Below are 19,914 nucleotides of genomic sequence, written 5' to 3' on the forward strand. Positions count from 1 at the left end.
ATGTTTTGTTTTACTGTGAAGTTCAGTCTCATGAAATAACAGAAAACATTAATCCACTCATGCCTGGATCCCTAACCTTTATTTTTAAAGCCTGAATAACTGAAACATATTTTCTTTCCATAGAAAGAAGTCTGGGAAACTGCCAGCTCCTTGCACAAAGACTGAAACACAATGGGCAGAGAAGGGTGTTGGTGTCGGTAAGAGAAAAATGATTGAAGTTGCATCATCTGTATGATTAAAATCACTGTGTGAATTTTGATTTCCCCCCCCTACTTTCAGACATTTGAGGATACAGTCAAGTCAATGGAATTCTGTTGTAGTGGTTGCTTCAGTGAACATTCAACGCTGTCGGTGAGTTTGGAATTAAAGTGAAAACCATCGACCGTTGATTGTACCCTCCAGCTAACCATCCTCCTCCTTACTTCATGCTTTCAGGCCTTAACACCGAAGATAGCAACCTAACCATCACATGATGTTTCTCCCCCACCCTGCCAAGCTTTACAAAAAGGTCACAATCAACATTCATTGCTGTCGGTGGGTTTAACTATGTGGACAAGCTCACTGAACAATGAATGCAACTGTGGCCCCACTTTGTACAGTTGCCGTTGAGAGGAGCAGCAGCTCTGAAGGCAGTAGTGAGAAGCAAACACTTCTTATAAGCTACAATTTTCTGGGAAAAAAAATACTTGGGGGTATCCACTTCATGCTTCCTTGGTTTTGAGCGCGTTTTATTTAGCTGACTAGAAAAGAAAACACCCGTCTTTTTCTGGAATATTGTCTTCACAGGGTTCAATAACATGGAAAACGTGAAAATTCTTGTTTACTATGTATGCAGAAAAAATAACAGGACAGGAAGCTCTGTATATCCATGTCTAAGGACTCTGACAGAGGAAAGAATATTTAATTGCCATTTTAACCAAAGAGTTGCAAATAAAGCAAATCCTTTTTAAAAACAGAATGTAAGAACAAATTACATACCAGTTACAGAAACTCAGGAAAGTAGCGCCAAATTTTAAGTTTCATTTTTTCAGGTGTGAATTTTCCATTCTGTTTAAGAAAGTTGTAGAATTAGGTCAAGGTATTGCACAACCAAGAAAATGTAACTCACATCAGACTTCATGATGTGCAAAACATGTAAGAATTTGTGATGACCTCTACCACTCTAACTACAAATTGAACTGCTGAGGTACAGTTTACTGCTGGACTAAGATAGTTTAGATATCTCCATAGTCTGTTGGTTGCCATCTACCTGTGAGGTATAAAATGGAGGACCATTTACTTTTAAAACTTTAAATATTTAATTCTAAACTTTTAGTTCACATTGTTTCCAAACTTATTCAAAAAGATCAATGTGAAAAAGGTAAAATTTTATTCTATACTTGTGATGGCAAATACAAATGGGAAAATAAAGGGATTTAAGAGTTATGGATAAAAATGTTATAACAAAAAATATTAATTAATTTTACTTGAAACTCATTTTAAGAACACGAATATTATTGCATTTGCCTTTTTCAGGGATCTGAAAAATGACAGAAATGTATATCCAGAAATAATAATGGAAAAGCAGTTAAATTGTAAAATTACTGTAAACTGAGAACCTTTGTCACACTGAGTTTTGCAATAAGAAAATAAAGTGTAAATAAGCTCACAATTGTTTCCTTATTTCTTTATAAGCCTTTATTAACCTAGTCAGGTACACAGAACGACCAGTCTATGTTTCTCACTTCACACAATCATCCAAGGTAAGTTCAGCCTTTAGACTCAGTGCAACTCAAATATTCCTCAGCAGGAATTGCTTACAAAATCAGGAAATCTCACAGCATACCATCATATCATTGTTCCTCATTATGGGAGTGTTTATAAATAGTACTTAAGTCTGATTATTTACAAAGTTTCCTCAGCACATCAGTCACACAAGTTATCTTGTTTACTGAACTTGCTTGTTTTATTCAAGTTTCACTGTGTAGGAACTAAACAGCATACAAATATCAAGGCTATCATGGGACAATACATCTATAGTTACTTTTGATCTGTTACCAGTCTAATTAAATGGTAAAAATATATTTCAATCATGAAAGATCAGTCCTCTGTCACATGTGAAACTAATATGTTTAGAAAAAAACTTCCTCAAAAAACAAGAATACAAGCAAAATAAATCCTGAAATTAATTAGGCATTATTTAAAGTCAGTGTTTGGGAAGATTATCTTTTTTCATTGCAGTATTTACTGGGGAAGAACACACATGGTCTGTTGTTCACTGAATACTATCATGGTCAGAGACAGAAGAGTAAAGTATTAAAAGGAAGAGTTGCCGTGGATAAATGATTTTTCAGCAATGCTCTTCAGAGATAAGCCTGTATCTTTAGGTTTACCCATTTCTACAGAAATGGGAATTTGAATTACTACAGACTTACCTATTGCAAGCAGATAAAGATCATAGTAAAAGCAAGACTCAGAGGCATATGTTCTATCTAGAAGGAAAAGTTTTCAAATTAAGCTGTAGCTAGTATGTTTTTGCTGCAAAACAAAGTTCTTTACTAAGATTAAAAACCAGATCTTCATTTTGCAAAACACTTATTAATGCTAGTTATAGATGTGTTATGTGTTTTTAAGAGAGACTTATCAAAACAGAAGAATCTGGAATTTCTCAACATTGGAAGGAACATGAGTGGTTTCTGCAGATACATTTTCTGTGCTAAGTGATAGTACCTGAATGATTAGTGTTGATGAGGGACAAACTCCACTGCAAGAAGTTACATCCTTTTCTAAGGCAGTACTTCTCTTCAAAATACACATCTCTCCTGTTTTCTGTCATGATTTTGTTCCATACACTTACTAATGCAAGAGCAGCAATTCATAACCTGCTGGATCAGGGTGCAGAAACCTCAGCCAGCACTGACATTGGTGCAGATAGCCAACTCCCATTACAAATACAAAACTAGTATTCCCACCTGGACTGCAAGTTTTTACCGGTTTCTGAACACAAGAATCTGCAGCAGTTGTCTTTTTTAATGGTGCCTAGCATGGAAATTTATCAATGATTTTAATTACACCATATAGAAATAGAAAAATGTCTTCTTAGTGTACAGATATACAGTACTTCATACAGCTTGAAATCGACCTCTACAGACTATTTATTTAATAATATTCATTGGAAAACAACACAATTATTCCCCACCCCAGAAGAAATGTTGGCTTGTACACATCTTTCCTTATGCTATAAAGCCACAGCACAACTCCAATTTGGTAATGATAACTGATATACTGTGGAAAGGTTTCATGGTAATTTTCATGGTTTTTTGTTAATATCATACATATGTACTCAGTACAATGCCCACGGGCCATAGAAACATTCTAGAAAATTGCTCCTCTGTGTCATTGTAAATAATTCACTCACAGCAATATTTTTAGGTCAGGCATATCAAAGTTGCAGTAAATGCAATGGACCTTGACATAATAGGAGCACTGGTGTTACAGCAGTGGAGGAAGAGGAGAGGGAATGCACTTCCCCCATCCATGAGAGATCCGTTGTTGTTCCCCAGTGTGCACATCACCATGCTTGAGGACAGCAGAGGTGGTTCTAAGGGCTTGTTATGAGGTTTGGAGTTGTTAGGTTTTTTAATTACCCCTAAGTTCTTTTTTTCTCCCTGGCTTGTGGCATAAGAAGATTTAAAACATCCAACTCAACAGCTTCTGGATCAATTCTATAAATTCTGTTTAGCAAGTACAGAAAGACACTTGGTTTTACCTCCAAAACTAGAAGTCGAAGAATTCCTATGATAGAAATAGTCTGTGATATTCAGGACCATGGCAGGATGAATATGATAGACTTGCTTTTTGGCACAGCTGACACCATCACACTAACATCTCTTGCTTTACAGATGGTGAAGTCACACAGTAAGATAAAGAGTTAAATATAGAAGTCATTTATAGTTGAAATGGAAGCAGTATCTAGACAATTTTAGACTCCAACCGTGTCTTCCTGGGGGAAAAAAAAAGGAAAGCTCCTGCAATCCTGACTTTTACCTCATGTAAATACCCATTTTTCTTGCCAAACACCATTTTTTTCCTATTAACGTATATCTTTGTTACTTGCCAGAGTTACAATGGTAATCAATTATTTTTCCAAGCAGTTGCATGGTGACACCCACTACAAAATTTTTTACATCTTGCCCTCTCTTTTATTTAGGTTTATAATTTTTTTTGAACTTTACTATTTTTGTTTTCTTCCTATACATCATCCTCAAGTGCAAATGCCAGAAACAGACCACATTCCAAAGAGCCCAGCCAGGGCTAGCTGAAATAATCTGAAGTTCTTTTATTTTATGAGCAATCACTTATCCTTTTCAGCCAAAAATAGCATTTGTAATGGCACCACACAACTAACACATTTAAATTTATCTGGTATTATTCCATAGATACAGTGTCCACAAGTTCTTTCCTACTTTAAAATAGATTATTTCATGCCCTTGAAATGCAACACTTGCAATTTTTTGAAGTTAGAGAATTTTTTAATCAAAATATAGCTCCTCCTTCTCCCCCCCAATCCACTAATGTTTTGAAACTTAGAGGTAGAAATTACATGGTAACATAGCAGTGGGAATGAACTTTGAATACAAGCAGAAGTCTATGGCTATTTAAAAAAATTTAAACATTCCATTGCATTTCCCCCACATTATTTTAACAGTACAAACTACAAAAGAGGCAATAGAAGCATGATGATTAACTTACTCTTCCTGCTGTCTGTACCTAAAGGGTATTTACAAGCTCAGTATTTACATGGCTGTGGTAGAGCCTTCACTTCATAACAACCAGTAATCACACACTGAATACAAATATGTCTGACAAATACATGTGAGGGAAGGTTTATGTTTGAGTTTAGCAATTATTGATCTGAGGAGGAAACAGGGCAAGTCTTCAAATTGCACAGCTTTCAAACACAATTCTTATGAAAACACAGAAATGCCCACCTTCTTCATCTTCTAGTTATGAGACTGCTTTCACATTGCCACTAGAAACAAAAACCCTCCTCCTAGGTTTGGATATGAACTGACACCAGAAATCTAGGGAAAGCTTCAGGTACAGAAACTAATCCACACAAGCCATGAGTTAGAACAGAAACTCTGTCTATATTTCACAGTAAATCAGAAATAAGCCCCCTAGTTGTGCAGACAGAATATAGGTCCCTGATACATATTCTGATCTTTCCTGATTTTACTTCATGAGATACAGCTGCTTCCAAGACATCCCTAAAACTTCTGATGTTTTAACAAATCCACTTTAATCTAACAAGTTCACAAATAGATTATCATGAGACCTGATGATATAAATTGCTGGGTTGTGTTTTGTGTTGTGGGTTTTTTGTGGGTGTTTTTTTAATCATCATTATTTTCTCCACTAAGAATGTCATACTACATCTTTATGATGAAAAAGAAGTCAAAAATGGACCAGATACCACAAATCTATGATACCAGTGTTCAGAAGGTTCAGACAGCAGGTCCAGTAAAGAGGGGAGAGAGCTGAAAAACAACATGCACCTGGCTTTCAAGATAGTGGAAGTTTCACCATGCACTCAAGAGAAATTGCAATAAACCATGTATCTCAGCTATGGGTACCAGCAACTTGTCCCAATAAATCATACTATTCAGTTAATTGATTGCATGAATCTTATTTAGTGATTAAACAGTTAAAGAATTTTATCACAGGCATCTTGAAACACTGAAGCAAAAGGAAATACAAAAATATTAGTTTTAGCTAGTGAGAGTTGGGTCCAGGTGGTTGCCCTCAAAAGTCAACATCACCATCTGATGTGTAAAACATTCCTAATTATCATAGAGCACACCCCGTGCTAATTACTGTGCTTGCCTCAAAATAATGAGCCATGATAAGCCTAGAGTTCATGACAATAGATTTACATTTAAATGCCATCCAGTTCACTCAGTGTCAATATGCTGCTGGTTACCAGACTGACAGACATGATGAAATTAGCGTGCAGGCTCTCCCACAGGCAGGGACAGTGAACATGCTTCAGGGAGACCACAAACTGCCTGAGGGATAACAAAACTAAAGGAACTTTGTGAGCCATTCAGGATATAACTGAATGTCAAGAGACAAAAGGAGGAAAGAAAAAAAAAAAAAAAAAAAAAAAGAGACAGTACTTTAAAGACAGCAGCCAGCTGTGGCCTACAGAAAATCTTAAAAGAAATCTTTGTAGACTCTCCAGGAATATCTCATATCTCTGTACATCCCCAAAACAATTGCAGTAGATTGTTCCAGAAGTTCATGTGCATCACTGTCTGCTAACTAATGAAATCAGAGTCTCTGCTGGTTTTGGAGTCAACATACTTTTATCAGTTTCAGTGGAATTACACCAGTTTGTACAAACTGAGGATTTGGTAAGCCAACACACAAGAGAACTGTAAAAGAAGTATGGTCCCACACATCCTACACGGAGGGAAAAACGCAGAGGTAGATGTCACTCTTGGGCGAGGGGGAAGAGGAGAAACAAAAGAACATGTACTTGAAAAACACACATATCCACCTACAGAGAGAGCATTTCTGCCCACAGAACAAACTCTGGGTGCCCCACACAAACAGCCCTTGGACACTTCACTACTCTAATGGTGCAGATTACTGCTTTGCAGGTACAAATAAGGAGTTTCAGAACACAACAGGCAGGAGAGTATTTTTGGGCAGAAACATCTCACCCACATTATGATAATCTGGCCTTTGCCACCACATGACAGTCTCCTTCGCTTCATGAAGCTTGAGCTATGTGGGTGGGAAAGAGCTCACAACTTATTTTTGGCTGACGATGGCTCCCACAGCACAAGTGTATATGTTTGAAGCAATGGCAGCTTGTTTCCTCTCTCTCCCTTCACATTGTGCACTTTCCATCATTCGCCATTATTTTGACAGAGCTAGCAAAGTAAGCCACTCATTGGTTACATTTGAGGAAAAAAACTCCAAGCAAAACATTATCACATCTTTTAAAATATCTCCTGTCACAATACCCAGGGGCTTCTTTATTTTGGGTGCTCATTGGCATCCCTCTCCGGCCTAGAGGTACATACAGACTTCAGATTTGTATCAGCCTTTACAAGACATGATTTATATTCTGCAAAATTTAGGCATTGCAGGTACATGTACAAATGCTGGTAACTTCTGACTGGAAGTGCCTTCTGGAACTAGCTGACATGTACCAAGAGTGAGATAACCAAACCACAGGCCTGCTCAAAGTGAATACCACAAACTGACTGTTAGGAGTGAATTCTAAAAACGAAACAAAGCCAACCAAACAAAAAAACCTTCCCCTTCTTCATCTCTCCATTGCTACACCACCCATCCCCATCGATGCCTTTGTGGATGCAGACAGGCACTTAAGATACTTCATACTTGCAGGAGAAAAATAAACCAAACCAAAACCAAACAAAACATTACGTTTCCTTCCTCATAGAGATTCCTATCTGTATGGGAACATGACTTCTGCTTTAAACCTTGTACTGAGATTCTAAGGCATTACTGTGTCTATTGCTAATTACTCAGGAGTATTGCTCAGGAGCAATCCAAGTCTGAGATGTGCATACCTGCGCAGAAGGGTTTTTTGCTTGAGCTTAGGTATGTGCCTTTCCAGTCTTAATATCTAGCACTAATGGCGCCTCTCTACTTAGATGAAGCACCAGAATTATGTTTCCCTGAAATAGAAGTCTTTCTGCCTTATTCATTTTCTGTGAGGACACCATCAGATTAGCTCAGGATACTCTTGACAGAATTATTTTCCAGGAGGATATACTGGCCTTTGATGAACTGAAAGTAAAAGTTAATTTAACCAAAGTGCCTACAAATGATAGAGAATGTTTTAAGGACTATTTGTAGTTATCAAAACAGATTATTTTGCCTTCTTTCTACCACAAATGCAGATAGATAGATATATATATATCTCAAGTCTACAAAGAAATTTTTGCTTGGATCCCAAATCAATAAGATCACATTAGCAGCTTGCTACTCTTGAGCTCACAGGGTGCTGGAGCCACTATCCTCCTCTAAGAGGAGGACCCACAGTTGAACAGGCAGACCCTCCAAACTTGCTGAGAAAAGAAGTTGATATCCCTGTCTCTCACCCACAGACTGCTAGGTTCCTGAGCTGACTACAGCTGATGTATGTACCTTTATGTGGTGGCTTGTTAACCCTGTTCCCTTCCTAGCCCTGGGCACTCCCTCGGTTTCCCCCTATTTGCTCCTGTGCCCCAGCCCCACCCAGGGACTGCCCTTGGGCCCCTGACAAAACCACCCCGCACCCAGACCTCGTTGTCTCTCTGCCTCTGAACGCCGTGGGGACAGGATGTGATTAAAGCCATCTCAAACCCTCATGAGAGACCCTTCTCTGCCTTCTTTACCCCCCCTGCCCTGTAACGCTGCTGGCTGCCGGAGCCAGCTCGCGGGGCTGTCCCAAATGGACTCTGGGATGCGACTGCTCGCATGGCCCTAGGAAACCTGGCTGAGCTCTCAGGGAGCAGCAGCCTGCTAGGCAGACTCCAGAGGTTACAGCACCTTTATCATCATCAGAAGCTGTAATAGCCTCTGTTAAAGTGAACACAGAGCCTGCACAGAACACTGCAATATGTGCTAAGGCTCTGTGTTCACTTTAAGACTGTTGGCTGCTACATTTTGTCAGCTCTTTTGGAAATAAGGCTGCTCAGTAACTGCTTTCCAAGCTTTCACATATGTACAATTCCCATCAGCTACAAGTGTAAATTTGCAAGCAATGGGAACAACACACATGCGGTCTGATGGAATCTGTAGAGAAGGTAAAGCTGTCACCAGATGGCATTTTTAAGTTTTGTAGAGCCAGCTATTCACAAGCAGCATCTGAATTTTGAGTGCTTCAATTTTGTTTTTTGGGGGTTTTTTATTTTCTTGAAAACTCTCAAAACACAGCATTTGCTCCTAGAAATATCTTGTGATATTCTGTGGCTAAACCTCCAACAGCTCATTTTTCATGACTACATACCTAGACTATAAGAGCCCTAAATTACTACTTGGGTACAGACTGCTCAAAAATTCAGTCTATAATGTCAGTAAATAAACTTCTTATGAATATAGTTTTGAGTCAGCCCTAACAGTAGAGAAAATAAGTAGGTTGCCTGTTCCGTTCCTACAGGGAAACGTTGCCAAAAATACATAACTGTCACTTTTCATCTCTGGAATAATGTTAGCTACTGAAAAAAAAAAAAATATTCACAATGAGCAATTATGTCTTCAGCTTTCATGTCATTTTACATCATTCCACTATCAGCCATGCTCAAAAGCTTAGAGGCAACATTCTAGGTCAGTGACTTTTGCAGGCAGTGTATTCACTGTTTGGTAATTAAATCAGATACATTTAAAAAAACAGATTCTGAAACAGACAGCCACTTACAAATACATGACCAAAAGCATCACTGGCACTGATGACACTGGATGAGGAAAATTATACATGGTAGCAATCATTAACTATCACTGAGGATTATAAATTTAAGGATTATGATATTAAGAATAACTGGATCAGCAAATCACTGCAGAGAAAAATCTTTAAGATGTAGCTAAAAGCCATAGTGAAGGACTGACCTACTTTTCATCACCAAGTTTTATTTATACGTGTATAGAATTTTTTCTTATGTTATGGTTAACAAAAGATCTCCCACCAAGAAAGCTCTCAACTATTAATAAAGCTAAATAGAGAATGAAATACTGCAGTAGATGCTCAGCCTTTAGCCTGCATCTCAGGCAAATAACCACTAGTGCTGTTTCAGATAAAACTTTGAACAGCAAAACAGGGTCACTAATTTTCACTATGTGGAATTTTTCTGGATAAATTATTAACTCTTAAGATATAAAATTGGAATGTTAAAAAACTATTTCATATCAAACATGGCTCAGAGGCATCTATTTTGTAAAAATACAGAGCTTTGCCACTTTTTCAAACCTCGCATTTGGAAATGAATATTTATTAAGTCAGAAAAATATGTGGTAGGTGCTATAAGACATGCTCTTTGTAAGAGCAGTTCCCATAATTCTTCAAGGGACAAACATATCTTTATTAAAAAAAAAAAAACAAAAAAAAAACCAAAAAACCAGCAACACACCAAACAAAAACAACCAAACCCACAAACACATTAATTTAGAGAGATACTGTAAGAAGATAAGCAGTGTGTTAAGCAGTGATGTTAATGGACCAAGGCATGTAAACAATAAGAACGTAAGTTCAAGCCAGTCTTGTAATTCATGTGGTTTCACTTATTCCTCCACAACAGCAGAGACTATTGGTATTCCATGTTTTGAGTGTACATTCTTCATCCCATCCACAAGGTGCTATTCAGTTTTTGTTACCTTAGATCCCTTACCCCCAATAAGCATTCAGATGAAAATCTTCATTTGTGACAACTCTGCGAGAAGATCCAATTTTAAAAGCCCATTTTGTTGATTTTTTTTTTCTTCTGGATACTGAACCACTGGCTTTTTATTTCAAGATAGACACAAGCTACAAGGCCCAATCCACAGTCAGAGATTATTAAAATACCCTGTCCAGCTAAGCCTGCAGACCACTACAGACATTGAAGACAGCCCCACAAGCTAAAGATGTCACAATCCAATTGTAGCATTGCCATAGTTACTTCTAAAGTCCTGAACTGAAAAACTATTCTTACTTTTTGCAGGACTTGTGTTGGCCGTAACACATGGAAAAACTGGCTTCAAGGAGGAAAATGCAACCCACCACATGTATATTTCTGACTATTACAAGACATGAAGCCTAACAAGGGGTTTCTGTGTCCCTTCCTGTGCCATAGGCAGAAGTTTGCAGGGGTGTCACACTCAGCGGCCAGCAGGTGTTGCACTGGGCAGCCGTGTAAAGCGCCTATTCACTGAACGCTGTCACTGCACTTATGTGCTCTTTATGGCAAGGAAAACAGAGAAAACAAAGAGGCTGTTATGCTTTAACTTCAAAGCCTCATACCCCAAGCTTCTGCTCTGTACCTCAGGCAGTGAAGCCCAGAAGAGAGGCAGCATAGTCCCAGGTAAAGATATTTTTCTGCTCTAATAACTTAATCTCTGCAGTACTTATAAGAGATTTGATTATTTTTTAATCTTGATGTAAGCATAGTGATAGCAGAAGGTCATCTGACATTTGTCATTTGACTGACAAGTAAATTTTACTCTTAAGCTTTCCAAGTTCACAGGAAGGTTTTGTCTGAAAGGTCATAGTTTAACCTTAAGTTTACCCATAAGAGCTGCAAGAATCTTGCTGCACAAGAAGTTAGGAGATATTGATCTTCCCAGTTGACAATTATCATTCTCCAGTTGCACCAATTTCCTCTCCATCAGGGGTAGAGCTTTTATGAGATCCCTAAAGCCTGTGTGCCGTATTTATTCTGTTAGTCTAATTAAAGGTATTACTATGTACATTGTTACTGAATCTGTCCCCAGTGGTGCTTCACATCATAAGTAACAGATGTGAAATGTACTCCTATTGGGACAAGCACTAGTATTAATTCTTACACTATCTCTTTAACCACTACATCACCTCACTATTTCTTAGGATTTTTCTTTAAATGAGAGAAAAAAAAAAATACCACGAATATACATGGAACAAATAAATTTACTAGATCTTCATGGGCCCATATAAAGGCATAAGCATTTTGATTATGTAAAATGAAATCGTTTGACAACACAAGTGAGCAGTACCAAATTTCTGAAGTTTAATTGCATAGGACTGTCCCAAATATTAGTCTGTGAAAGATGGGGGAAGGGCAATATGTTTTCCCAACATATCTGCAGCTCCCTTTTCCCAATTTAATTCTTAGTTGTAAAGTTAACTCAGATGCTCAAGTCCAACATCAGGTTCTCAGTGAACTTGTTGAATAGTCCTGGACTTCGGACAGAAGCTTGCACACCACCACTCAATAACTTTTTATTTTGAGGGCAAATAACTGTCAACTGCCTTGAACCTCACAAGTACAAGGCTATGTCGTTGCTTCTCTGTTTCCTACAGCACCTATTATCCCATTGTACTGGAAATTTTAGTTTGCTCCTTACAAATCTTCAATACAACTCTTTCTCCTTACATCCCAGGAGATTTTTAAAAGTTGGACCATTTAATCCAATATTAATCCAAGGAATTTAACTTTATCCAACAGACAGACAATGCTGTGACTCCCCTTACCCTGTGTTCCCACTACAGAGATGCAAAAAATTGATGCCTAGAAAGAAGAACATCGGTCCTCCACTACGCTTTTCAATCTTTCCTTGGAAGCACATCTCTCAGGCATTTTTTCAGGAAAAAGTGTGGGAGAGAAACTAGAGTTTCACATATGATTGACACTGTAAGCACAGGACACTCGGCAGTAGAAAAGAAACATTACTTGAACAGAGGTACCAGAACTGAAGACCTGTAGACAGAAATACAGGCCCCACTTTCTCACTGCAGACCAGTAGCAGAATGGAACAAGTAACATGTCCCATGGTCAAGCCTGCCGGCATCTTTGCTGGCCCCTAGGCAGTCATGCTTTGGGACAGCAAGGACATGCTTGAGTGACCCAGGCACTGTGGACACCAACAGCACAGGTGGATGATGGTGCAGATTAGGCCACATAGGAATGGGAAGAGGAGGTGGGATGCTTAGGATTAAGGAATTGTAGTACTGATAGAGAAGAATCATAGACAGATTCCAGTAAGAAAAAGTTTAGAGAGGTTGTGTGAAATGAAAACTTGGGGAAAAAAAAAAAAAAACAAAAAGCCAAAAGAGAGAATACAGAAGCATCAGACAGCGTCTCAGCACAGATTAAAAACCATAATTCCACAAAAGGAGTTGAGACATTTTGGAGGAATAGGGAAAGTGGGCCTACAAATATCTCAGAAAAAGGATCATGGAAGGACACACAATAAGTGGCATGCAGCTGTCATACCCCTTCTCCTGCTCACTTCCATATTTGCTAACAGCCCACTGCAATCATTAATCCCCTTGGTTTAGACAAAGATGGCATAGTGACAGTGGCTTACCTCTGCAGCAATAGCCCTGTGAACCCAGGTATCCATCTTTACCAGACACTCATTTTTTGACTCAGCAAACTGGCTCCATTGTCTTGCTGTGACTCTACAGGTCAGACTCTGGACTGGAGTCCGCTCAAAGGTAGGTTTATATATTGGACCAGAGACTGGCAGTATCTGGCACATCACTGGGCTTATTCCCTTACACACAGCTACAGCAACCTGTCCAGCTCCCCCTGCTCCCTGAACAAGATGTCAGTGATTTAGACATTAGTGATATAGCACATGGGAGAATCTTTGCTAGCTCACTTTCAAAATAAGCTTTTCTATTTCTAGCATTGCAATAGGAACTGAGAGTTAGAAGGATCCAAAATGTAAATACATTTTGCTCATAAAACTACCAGGCTTTCTTCCCCTCCTTGTGGGTATTTTTCAAATTGAAGGAGTTGGCTGTTTTGAAGGGAAATAATGTCTGAGAAATCCATTGTGAATTCTGGTAAATCAGTATTAGTCCTTTTGTAGCCAGACCAGGATAAAAAGCCTAAAACTTTTCATTGCTCTATTTATTTATTGAAATGTTTTGTCTCTGGGTGGAGTTTTTGAGGATGAACATCCCATTCCTGCCAGCATGCTCAGACAGCTATGCCCATGCGCAGCTGCTGATCCCATGTCTCACCATGCAGTTGCCTGCACTGCTGTATCAAAACAAAGTCACATTTTTGTTCCCTACTTTGATTAATCAAGATCCTTTCATTTCTTTTAAGAAATGTTCACAAGTTATGCTATAGCAACTTTTCACCTTGTGCTGTTTTTATATGCACAAGAGGATTGGTCTCATCCAGGAGGCTTTAGACAGGTCACAGCAGTTCCTGGCCAAATTCTTTCATCCTCTTGAAATACTATTTTGAAGTTCCTTTGTCCTGAGACAGTCATAGTCAGACTGCTTTTGCTTTCTGCCTCAAAACTCAGTAAAAACATAGAAACACATGAACAATAAAGGCATTTGTGATTTTCTTACAAGCGGCAGAAACTGTTTTCCGGGAGTTAATTTTTTCATCTCAGTTCTCTTTTCTTCAAGCCAACTTCTTTTTTTCCCCAGACTGTTAGAGTTCATAAAAAAATCTTCTGGCTTCTAGCAAACTTATGTTCTACTTTCATCTAGAAAGGCATAAATGTGTTGAGCCAAAGCCACAGTATTCACCACTATTTGAAACAATCTGTGTAGCTTTTTTACATCCCTCTTTGCAGCCTCCTATGCAAAACTCAGTACATAACCACAGCAGTAACCTTTCCAACTGTCCACACACATCATGCTCTGGGTAAACAGTCATATATAGCAGCAGCCTGTGGAGGGGTTTTTTATGACTGGGATCAAAATAGCTCCCTCAACTTGTATGTGTGAATATTGCCTTTATCATATAACCAAGACTCCAAAATTAGAATTGCAGTGGGTATTTCTGCTGATCTGAAAGATTTAACATCTCTTTTCTCATAAAAAATTCTATCTGAAATAAAAAATTAATGCTCCCAAATCTAGTACTACTGTACACAATGTAGGAAAGAGACAGTAATTTGGTATCTCAATAAATTTTTTAAAAGAATATTGAGCCAAAAAATTCAATTCCCACCAATGAGACATTGGAGAAAATTAAATAAGAGCTGTACAACAGGTTCCTTTTTTTATTGTTTTATAAGGACAGACCTGACATTTAGTGCAACTCGGGTTCAGAAATCATTCTTCTCTCAGATCCTCTATATTGAAGAACATGTAACAGCAGCTAAACATGCAATATAGTCCAAGCATTTTGTATAACTGGCCTTCCCTGTCCTGTTCCCCCTCAATAAAATAATGAATTAACCATAAAATACATTTACTTAGTAGAACAAGTCTTTTGTGATTTCCAGTTAAACTGCATCATCAATGGATCAAAACAGGGAAAAATTTGGATCTCATATTAATTTCATTCAGTATTTTCAAGCAAACACATTGAACATGCTAATCTCTTAATACAGATTAAATATAAAATAAATCTTAAGTTAATGTTTTAACTTCAGACCATGTATTTGAGTTCACCCAGAAGAAATTGGTAGGAAAGCTAAGCCCCACCTTCTTCCATCTGGTTTGGTTTGTCCTGAAACCATTTCCCCTCTCCTTTCAGATGCATTAATTCAATCACTGAACTGTAAAGGTCTGGCTTTATTTAACATCTGTGCTTTGATGCACATATATAACTGGAGGATTGTAAAGCTTTTTGCTAAGCAGTATTTATATCTTTAAATTCATTAGGATTTTATTAGCTGTTGTCAGAGGTCATACACCAAACTAGTAGGTTGGGGACAAAATCCATATATATCTTCTGTGGACACCACTAAAGAAAAAGTTTGACAGGGGACAAACCATCAACTTCAGGGACCTGTTGTACTATAAATTCAGACAGACCTGAGTGACTTTCTTGCTCACTCTACACACCTTGCACTCCAATAAGCTTGACTGCTGTTGTCCCCACTTAGAAAAACAAAATATTGTATTCTACAAGGTGTTTCATTGGATCTAAAGGCTACAATTGAGGAAAGGGAAATAGATGTCTGTTTGCTTTATAAATATTATAATATATATCTTTATAAATTATATAATATAATTATAATTATTATATATTTATATATTATAAATATAATACAAGCACAGGAACACAAGCAAAAAGAGACAGTGTCCACACAAAAAGGGTTTCCTGCATTGTTTCAACTTTCCTTCAGACTGAGGCATTAACAGAATCTGGTTTTTTGGTCTATACACAAAAATTGTATTTAATCATAATAGAGTCCAAGAGAAGTGTGCAGGAAAGGTGAAGATATGACTATAATGATGGCACTCAGTCACACCCCTCTTCTCACTAATTACAACACTCTCTCTCAAAAATTTCCAGGTATTTTGAGGAGCAAGTCTCTCCCTGAAAGAATCTACATAAAATCTGAGTAGCCTGACCAAAAAAAAAAAAAAATAGCATCTCTTAACTATGCTGTATAACCTCAAGATTAAGGGGATGCTGCGTGGCACTAAGTGATATAGAGGAGCATTTTTATTCACTTGCACCTTGCTCAAAATTAATTTTTTTTCCATATTTACTAATTTTAAAAAGTTGGTCCTTATGAGAGTGAGGTAAGCTTTTATCATTCACAAGAAACAGTATAGAAACAAGCCCCACAAAGCTATTTTCATGAAACCAGGGTTCAGCTGTGTTAGCCACAAAATGAAATACAATGTTGTAGCAAATTAAAAAAATATTTTGGAGTTTAATTTCAACTGTCTGTGTTGAACACAGAAAACTTGCTGTTAGTTTGTTCAGTTACTGTCTGGACTCGGATTTCCAGGGTTTTAGGAGTGAAAACTGAATACATGACTTAGACACCTTTGAAAACTCTGACTGACATAGGATAACATCTTTAAAACACTGGTTTTATTCATGGCTGAGACTCAGAGTGGCCCCAGGTGCGAGTGAGAGTTCCTGCACTGGTTTCACCTGAGGCAGCCACATCATTTGAGAGTTCACCCTGACTGAGCAAGTAGTAATAAAACAATCAAGGAAAACTAAATAAATGAAATCCATTATTTTAGCTCCAAGGATCCAGTATTTGTTTTCTTCCAGGTAATTGCTTGGGTACTGGAAACCTGGTAGCATGATGTGCTTGCTCTCCACTACAAAGGAAAAAACCCCACCTTATTCAGTCTCATTCCAAAGCTGTTACCCTTTACCCTAAATTTGGAAACTGAAATGAGATCAGTAATACTTTTCATCACTGTTTCTGGAAAAGGCTTTTTTCCCTTATGTGTAATACTCAATTAAATATTCTATCTGAACACTTTTGATATGAAAATACCAAATGATAGTGCATATGAGCACAGAACAACTAAATCTGCAGAACACAGAGTGGAACATGGACTGGCATCAGAAACCCAGACTGGAATTTTCATCTTAGTTAATGTAATTTGCAGTTCACTTTTTGGGGTGGGAAGAAGCACTTTTTTGGGGTGGGAAGAAGCACTTTTTTGGGGTGGGAAGAAGCTGGTGTGTTTTCAGAGGATTTTAAGATTGAAGAGTCAATGAACATGAGACTGTAGGTACAGATTCCTTGGCAAATAAAAACACACAATGCTTCACAAGAAAATAAGCAATCTTAGTTTCCTAACACATCCTACAAGCACAATGTACAGAACCTGACAGAAGTCACACATGAACCCGGGTGGAAATGAAGAGTTTCTCATGCATAATTGGTCATTAAATTAGCTGAAAATTTCTCCAAACTGACATAGGATAACATCTTTAAAACACTGGTTTTATTCATGGCTGAGACTCAGAGTGGCCCCAGGTGTGAGTGAGAGTTCCTGCACTGGTTTCACCTGAGGCAGCCGCATCATTTGAGAGTTCACCCTGCAAGCCAGCACCCAAACACCCTGGCATTCAGGAAAGTTAAAGGACATACGTTTGCTGTTTAGGCCACCTTAACAAATTTGCAAAGAAAAAACATCACTATGGAACCTAGCAAGCAGTGACCTTATGAAAGCAAGCCCAAAAGAACTTTATGCAGGATGTTGCTAACTGGCATCCTTTAGCTCTAGAACAGCTCCCACATAAACCAGGAAAGAGCTGTGCAGAGCCACTGTTTCAGTCCATCAGTAGTACCACGAGTGCCTCAACACCTCGGGAGCTGCTAACCTTCCAGTCAGCTCTCACACCACAACAGGTGAGGGTGAGAAAGCCGGCAGCTTGCACTCCAGACTAGAGAGCCTCCAAAGCTTTTCAAGCAGAAGGCACACAACTGTATAACATAGATGATGTTACTGTGAACCTCAAATAAGTAACAGACCTATTGACAAAAGAGCAAATAGCAAATTCTGAATGCTGATTCCGGAAGCAGAATAACTGTGTCATACACTGTTCTTAAGCCTGTATTTTGACACATTATTGGAGGAGAAAGATGGTCCCTAACAGTCTTTCTCTACAGAAGGGGCTGAAAAATACATGTGGTAAGCAAATTTGAAAAGAGAAAATACAGTAAAGGGGGGGAGGGGGGGCACATATTAAGGATCAGCTACTGCAATTTTAATGCTATGCAAGACTTCAGGAAAAAAGTTCAATTTTTAAGTTGAATTAGTCATATTAGGTTCAATAGGGTATGGAAATTAAAGTCTGAAGTCTCAAATCATACTTAATGATACATAAGGCTTCCTCTTAAAAAATAAATTACTACTCTTTGATAACTCTAAGAACTTCCCAAGCACAGAAAATGACCCTGTTAAAACACAGATATAATACTGATCACCCAGCTTTCAAGTATTATCTAAATACAGGGTGGGTTGAACTGGTCAAGTGGGAAGCCAGCTCTTTATCAAATTACCCACCAGGATTCAAATGGACATTATTTAAAGTAAATCAAAAAATAATTAGGTTAAGTCAAAGGACTGCTGATTATTAGCAACCCCAGATATTAGATTATGCAACATGCTAATAAACCCTTAGTTAAAGGCTCACTGGTTCCTCATCAGGCATGCTGAGTTAGGTGCTAATCAAGAAAGTCCTCACTAACACAACAAGAAGTGTTACAACTTCAAAGAAAGGTCTTCAGGAAGAGAGAATTCTGACTTGGTATCTTTAGGCAGCTGTTAAAAACAGGGTCCCATGTCTAAATCTATATTCTCAACAGCTCTCAGAAACGGCCACTGGTACTTTGTATCATATACTAGAAAACTTCAGCCCTTAAAGCAATCTTTCACACATGGCTTCTATGCTTATCTATAAATATAATGAGCAACCAGCCCCCACAGTGGTGCCTTGCTGTCTGTCTAGAACTACTCCTCTATTGTAAAATTTTCAGACAGTGCTTTTGCCCGTTAATAAACAAAGCAGCCAAGCTTGCCTCAGAGTTTAATCTCAGAACATCTAAACTGCACACATACCCATATATCTTTATGAGCAGATATTTGGAACAGAAACAAACTTTAGCAGAGATCTGCATTTCAAGCTACAAATCAGAAATACACTCTTTGATGACCTTTCTTTATATACATAGTACAAAGTATACTATTAACAAACAAACATATGCCCCAAGTTCCCAAAGTCAGCTTTATAGCAAAGCTGTCCTTATGAACACAATGTTAGGTCTCCCACAAAAAACACATTTGCTTTATAAAGAAAACTGTGTAGCAGAGTACATCTGCACCCATACTAGCAGAATATACATATATAAATTGGAGACTATAAATGCACATTCACAAGCCTTGTGATACAATGCTTCATTCCAATTTAGCCATTTACTCCATAGGGACCCTTGTTTCTCTTGAGCTTTTCCATCCATGTTCTAAATCCAATACCTGCTTTAAATCATGTTGTGTTCAGTCCACTAGAGGTTAAGAAAGCTCTTAGGAAGACCCTTTCAAGTTGTAACTGCTGGAGCTCTCACAGGTGGCATATTAAAGAGTTACAATACCAGACATGGACACAGTCCTGAGTCAGAAGCTGGGACCAGCTAGAGGAGAACACTAATGGGCAGTCAAAGTGCCTAGATTCAGCAGGGCAGACATGCTTTGCAGCTTTCCACTCCTTGCAGATGCGTTTAGGAGAGGCACCACCTGCTTGCCCAGATGTTTACATGCTCCTTTCACAGATAACTAATCAACCAGCTAATCAACCCTGATTGTGTTATGAGAATTTTACAATTAGTGGATACTCCATATACACAACAACTCCCAAACTTACTGTATTTCATCTACCCACAGTAATCCCATCAGGCTGTAAAAATTACAGTTGCATCCATACTTAAAAGAAATAATCCCAATGAAGCATAGAAGAACCCAAAATGAAGTAAAGTTGTTGAAATATTTTCAGGGAAGTTATG

The 19,914-nt window shown here is 38.2% G+C and overlaps 1 protein-coding gene across 9 annotated transcripts in view; it reads left to right on the forward strand.

Moving 5' to 3' along the window:
* LOC104695411 overlaps positions 1 to 1,648 on the forward strand; it is a 62,112-nt gene extending 60,464 nt beyond the window's left edge. For 6 of the 9 annotated variants that reach the window (XR_752868.4, XR_752869.4, XR_752867.4 and 3 more), the window contains one exon: positions 124 to 1,648. Coding sequence is in view for 3 of the 9 variants with exons in the window: in XM_039556186.1 (XP_039412120.1) it covers positions 124 to 165 (42 nt within the window). In the remaining 6 variants the exon portion in view is untranslated. The remainder of the gene's footprint in view (positions 1 to 123) is intronic. The other 3 variants (XR_752870.4, XR_752865.4, XM_010409269.4) reach the window with 3 other exon arrangements.
* The last annotated feature ends 18,266 nt before the right edge of the window (positions 1,649 to 19,914 follow it).

Source organism: Corvus cornix, chromosome 8, assembly GCF_000738735.6.
Source record: "Corvus cornix cornix isolate S_Up_H32 chromosome 8, ASM73873v5, whole genome shotgun sequence".
NCBI classification, from domain to species: domain Eukaryota; kingdom Metazoa; phylum Chordata; class Aves; order Passeriformes; family Corvidae; genus Corvus; species Corvus cornix.